Below are 6,000 nucleotides of genomic sequence, written 5' to 3' on the forward strand. Positions count from 1 at the left end.
GTAACTTTATCTATTGTTTTTTTTTAATAATTACTATTTGTTTCCATTAGTTCACATTAATTTCTACAATATGTTGTCTGACTAGAGCAGGTGGTATTTTTTGCGCCGTTGCGTTTATGAATCACTTTCACAATATGTAATGAACAAAAGGGGTGGAAGTAGGGGGAAAACGGTAACACTAATAATGTCTTGGTATTTCACGTTTATGAATGAGAAAACACCCTACTGTGATGGTATCTGCCCCTAATGTCATGTTAAACCTGCTGGTAAATTTTATATATGAGCCTCATAATGTGTTCATACACCTGGTTTGTTCATGTGAAAAACCTACATACACCAAAACAAATATGTTTTGTTGTAGGCGCACTGGTCAATGTTGCCTCTGCCCAGTCTCGCCAGTACCACTTTGTTAGCACACCAGTGAACTGGACCACAGCCCAGAGCTTCTGCAGAGAGACCTACACCGACCTGGCCACCATAGAAAACACAGCAGACCTCAGCGCAGTTAACAGCACCACATCCAGCTACGCAGGCAAGTTCTTGATATTTGAATCCTATAGACGGAGTCTAAGTCCACATTGTGCATATTTGGATAATCATTTTTAGTATGAATCTGGTTTTGTACAGGCAAGGCGTGGATTGGTCTTTATGATGACTTGGTAAACAGTTGGAGATGGTCCAGCTTCTATGGCGAAGGGGAGACAGAGTTTAGAAACTGGTATATCTCCCAGCCCAACAACCTTGGAGGACAACAGTACTGCGGGGAGCTTTTCACTGGGAGTCCGTACTTTGGCACCTGGGGAGACACTGACTGCAGCATCACACGCCCCTTTGTCTGCTATAATGGTGAGTCCTTAATGTCTAATAAGACTGAATAAATAAACAATTGGATAGATCAACTCCACCAAATTTCTATAAATATCAAGTCCTTTCCTCATATCACTTCCAGAGTTTCCAAGTCCCTTGAGTTGCAAAGTCTCTTCATCCAATTTTTAGAGCAATTAGCCAACATCTTTCTAGACAGCTTCCAAAGATCCCAAGTCCCTTTTGATATCCCAACACCCTCTATTTAGAGAGGACACTACCAAACCCCATTTTAAACCGTTTTGCCCCTGCATCACCGCTGTGTCTCACTTTATTGCATACTAGACATGGAGTCAACAATATCATATAATATGTATATATATATATATATATATATATATATATATATATATATATATATATATATATATATATATAATAATCCAGATGAAATGTTCTTCATCTCTTCCTACTACTTCTTACAATGAGACTTATGCAGACTTTGTAGCAAAATGAGTGTTGCTCACTGTAGATGATTTTTATTTATAATTCCTCTGCTATATTTCCAGGTACGATGGATGGAAATATAACCTTTGTTAAGGTCAGCGATCAAAAGAATTGGACCGAAGCTCAGAGATACTGCAGGGAGAATTATGTAGATCTGGCCAGGTATGCGTCATCAAGACTCTAGGAAGTGGCAAACTGGTGTACCTTGGAGTGTAGCTCAACTTTTGTTTTGTTTTCTAAATCAGAAACAACGAAGGTCAAACATGAGTATTAGTTTTATGTCATTAAAATTAAATCACAGGAATATTTTTCAGGCCACTATGGCTCTGGGCTTTGCATTTCTTTCTTTTAGTTGATGGTAGTATTGGTGATATAGAAATTGAAGATTATTCAACTGTTGTCCACTGTTAGAAAATACTACCAAATACTTACATAAACACACAAGGCTCTAAGTCAATAACTTGGCATACCTTAAAATGTGCGCATGTTGTGTTTCCCCATCAGTGTGAGGAACGAGACAGAAAATGACCTCATCACGGCCCTGGCAGGTATGGACTTTGTGTGGATCGGCCTTTACCGGGAAAAACTGTGGTCTGATGGGAGCACCTCGCTCTTTCGACACTGGAGCAGCGGGCAACCGGATTTCGCCAGCGATGCGGAGCAATGTGTCGCCTCATCGTTCAGTGACCCGGGAGGGTGGTCGGATGATGACTGTTCCCTCAGTCTCCCATTCATCTGTTACACAGCCAGTAATGACATCTCATCTCTCCTCTCTCTCTTTCTGTCTGTGTTCTCTCTCAACAAAGCTCCATGGAAAGTCACATTAAGCACTTCACTAGTGGATGTTTTAAGTCAAGTCACAATACAATCAACAACAAAGCCTTATTTCTTGATTTAGACTGGAATTTCACCTTCAAAATGGAATTCACATTATTTCTATAATGGCAGAGTTTAGATTTGTGAACATGAACAAGGCATGAACAAGAGAGGTAGAAGAATCTGTTAAGAGCTGCATAGGCGAAGCATATAGGACTACATACACAAACCTGTTTAATCTAAAGAGCATAAGTGATATCAACATGATGAAAACTGCTCAATGTTTTAAAATGACCGTGATGAAACAACTTTGTGGTATCTAGCTTGAACGCTTGGCATAAATACAATGATCTCATTTTTTATTTTATTATTTCTCCAATCGTTTTTAATGGAATAAAAGGGTAAAACAATGGCAATCAAACAAATAAAAGTCATTTTGCCTGTTTGATAAGTTGTCCTTGTTGTCTTAGTTCCCCCCAATGCAGAAGGCTTCAGCTCAACAGCACAAGAGGAGACTAGTATCACTCTGCAGTGGAACAAAGTGAACAGCATTGTCGACTATATTCTTCAATTTGATGGTGCAGAGATAAGCATTACTGCGCCAGTAGGAGATGGACCAGTAACTCACACAGTCTCATCTCTCACTGCTGGGACTCAATACACATTCACTCTCTTCACTGTGTTTGAGAATGTCAGAAGCAGTGGAGTCAACATTACTGCAGTCACTGGTAAGATATCCTACTTCAATAATTGTGTACTGTACCTACAGAAGGCTCTTATCAATATCAGAGGGCTCTGATCAAAGTTCTCACCTGAAGCTGCTTTGTGTTACTCCTCGTTATCATTCCAATTAATTTATTTTGGGATAAAAAATGGCACAAATGAAAGTAATTGCAGAGATACTCGGGATGTGTGAGAAGTTGAACTGGTCTTTATTTTTAACTTTGCTTCGGTCACTCTTTCTTTCCCAGCTCCACTCAATGCAGAAGTCTTAAGATCAACGGGACAAAATGAGACTAGAAGATTGCATCTCTCCCTTGATAGGGTCTCATCTCCTCTCGATGCAGAAGGCTTCAGATCAACAGCACAAGATGAGACTGTAAGATTGCATCTCTCCTTTGATATGCTCTCATTTCCTCTCAATGCAGAAGGCTTCGGATCAACAGCACAAAATGAGACTAGTATCACTCTGCAGTGGAATAAAGTGAACAGCATTGTCAACTATAGTCTCCAGTTTGATGGTGTAGAGATAAACATCACTGCACCAGCAGGATATGGACCAGTAACTCACACAGTCTCATCTCTCACTGCTGGGACTGAATACACATTTACTCTCTTCACTGTGTTTGAGAATGTCAGAAGCAGTGGAGTAAGGATTACTGCAGTCACTGGTAAGATTTTTGGCTTCATGTTATGTGCACTGTAGCTACACAGCATGCCATAAATGTACATTTATTTGCTGGGCACAATTGTCTCTCACTGAATGCCCCGCTTCACTACGTATATATAATGTTAACATTAGGAGTGTCATAATAGCCAAAAGAGTAAAATCCCATGTTCACCTACAGTGATGAAATTTACGAAGCCTCTTGAAGGGGGAGCTCGTCTTTAATCACTGATCACAGTGTGGTGTTTTAAAGTAAAACGTGAAAAAATAATTTCAACACCAGCATTCAACCAGTTGTTTTTACCCCATGACAGGTACCAATCTGTAGCCATTTTGTGTCCACCCTAGTGAGCATTACATTTCATTCATGTGGGGATGCAAAATGGAGCAACTTAAGCAACCAAAAGTAACGCTGATCACTAGAAAGCACAAGCTCTGGTTGATAAATGTCATCACTTCTCTTTTTTTGTCTCAGTTCCTCTCAATGCAGAAGGCTGCAAATCAACAGCACAAGATGAGACTAGTATCACTCTGCAATGGAATAAAATGAACAGCACCACCAACTATATTCTCCAGTTTGATGGTGCAGAGATCAACATCACTGCACCAGTAGGAGATGGACCAGTGACTCACACAGTCTCATCCCTCACTGCTGGGACTGAATACACATTCACTCTCTTCACTGTGTTTGAGAATGTCAGAAGCAGTGGAGTCAACATTACTGCAGTCACTGGTAAGACATCTGACTTGACTGCATATGCATTTGCAAGGAAGGCTATTTTCTGTTAAACTGTATTCACTGTGGGGCAACCTTGTACTTACCCTATATTTACTGTGAGCAAGAGGGGAACAAGCACTGCTTTATTTTACAGCCTGCACACGTTGTACTTGCTCCATTACTACAGGGAACAAGCACCAATAACATTTGTTTTGTCCCCCCTAATTACGCTGCTGTACCCTGTATCATTTTATCATTTTTTAAGTATGCAGTAATTATGAAAATAGTCACACCATAATTACCTTATAAATCTCTAATAATTACAAAATTGTTACCCCTTAATTCCTGGACTTCTTGTTTTGTTACCCTGTAACTACAGCATTGTTATTTTATTAGTACCCCATAATTATGATCTAGTTACACCGTAATTAGCGGGCTGTAATATAAAGCGTTACCCAAATTTCTTCCAAAGAGAACCAGTGGTTTTCACCCCATGATAAGTGCAATCTGCAGCCATTTTGTGTCCCTCCTAGTCAGCAGTAGGTTTCATTTATGTGTGGATGCAAAATGGAGCGAATTCAACAACCAACCGGAATGCTGATCATTTTTAAGTACAAGACCTGCTTAATAAATTCCCCCTTCCTCTTTTTATGTCTCAGTTCCTCTCAATGCAGAAGGCTTCAAAGTAGCAGGACGAGATGAGACTAGTATCACTCTGCAGTGGAACAAAGTCAACAGCATTGTCGACTATATTCTCCAGTTTGATGGTACAGAGATAAACATCACTGCACCAGTAGGAGATGGACCAGTAACTCACACAGTCTCACCTCTCACTGCTGGGACTGGATACGGATTCACTCTCTTCACTGTGTTTGAGAATGTCAGAAGCAGTGGAGTAAGGATTTCTGCAGTCACTGGTATTCACTTGTTGGTTTTTTTGTATAAATTAATGCCTTCCTTGATTCATAAGAACATCTTTCCATTTTCTCCTTCATACAGTTAAGAACAGCCCTTCAGTTTCAACTTATAATTTTAGTATTTTGAGCACATTTTCAAGGAAATTATCAACATAACCTTCCTTTAGCTTGTCAGTATCCACAATCAACTGATCAGAATGTATACTTCTTATCTTCAGTTTAATATCTTGCATAATCCTGTAGAAATTATTTTCATTTACAAAGGACATCTTTGATGAGTTCTTTGAATTATTAACAAAACATTAACGCATCTTATTATTTTTCTTTCATTGCACATGAACACCACCTTACCAAAAATAACTTTGCTCCACCTCCTACAACTACTGCTGCAACAGGGCCTTGTAAGTCTGTGCATTTTCTATTTACATTGAAGAAGTAGCTCAACTTGTAGTTGTAAACTATTTCATTCTATTCTTAAAGGTCCCTTATCGTGCAAAACAGGATTTCCCTGGCCTCTTTGATTATAAAGGAGTTGGATGTGCTATCTAAACATTGTGAAAGAATCAAAACGCACGGTCGCCAAACTAAATCCACACAATCCATATTAGAAAAGCGAGCCTCTAAACGAGCCGTTTGGACTTGCGTAACTTTTTGGCGTCACAAAGGTTCGCTCATTATCATTTTTGTAAGAAATAATAGGCTAAAAGCGGTTGAGCGGTTGTCATTGTTTTTTACCGGAGAGTTTTCCCTACCTGCAGCTGCGGTGACTCACGTTTCACTCTTGAAACAGTTAGCCAATCAGAACAGAGGGGTCGTTAATATTAATGAGCCTTAAAGGCACAGCAACAGAA

At 39.6% G+C, this 6,000-nt stretch overlaps 1 protein-coding gene across 1 annotated transcript in view; it reads left to right on the forward strand.

Annotated features, from left to right (window-relative positions):
• The window catches only part of LOC139930023 (uncharacterized), a 41,538-nt gene extending 36,407 nt beyond the window's left edge, over positions 1 to 5,131 (forward strand). The window contains exons 29-33 of the mRNA XM_078291719.1: positions 2,598 to 2,855; positions 3,261 to 3,518; positions 3,990 to 4,247; positions 4,892 to 4,999; positions 5,118 to 5,131. Of these exons, the coding sequence (XP_078147845.1) occupies positions 2,598 to 2,855; positions 3,261 to 3,518; positions 3,990 to 4,247; positions 4,892 to 4,999; positions 5,118 to 5,131 (896 nt within the window). The remainder of the gene's footprint in view (positions 1 to 2,597; positions 2,856 to 3,260; positions 3,519 to 3,989; positions 4,248 to 4,891; positions 5,000 to 5,117) is intronic.
• The last annotated feature ends 869 nt before the right edge of the window (positions 5,132 to 6,000 follow it).

This window comes from Centroberyx gerrardi, chromosome 23, assembly GCF_048128805.1.
Source record: "Centroberyx gerrardi isolate f3 chromosome 23, fCenGer3.hap1.cur.20231027, whole genome shotgun sequence".
Classification (NCBI taxonomy): Eukaryota; Metazoa; Chordata; class Actinopteri; order Beryciformes; family Berycidae; genus Centroberyx; species Centroberyx gerrardi.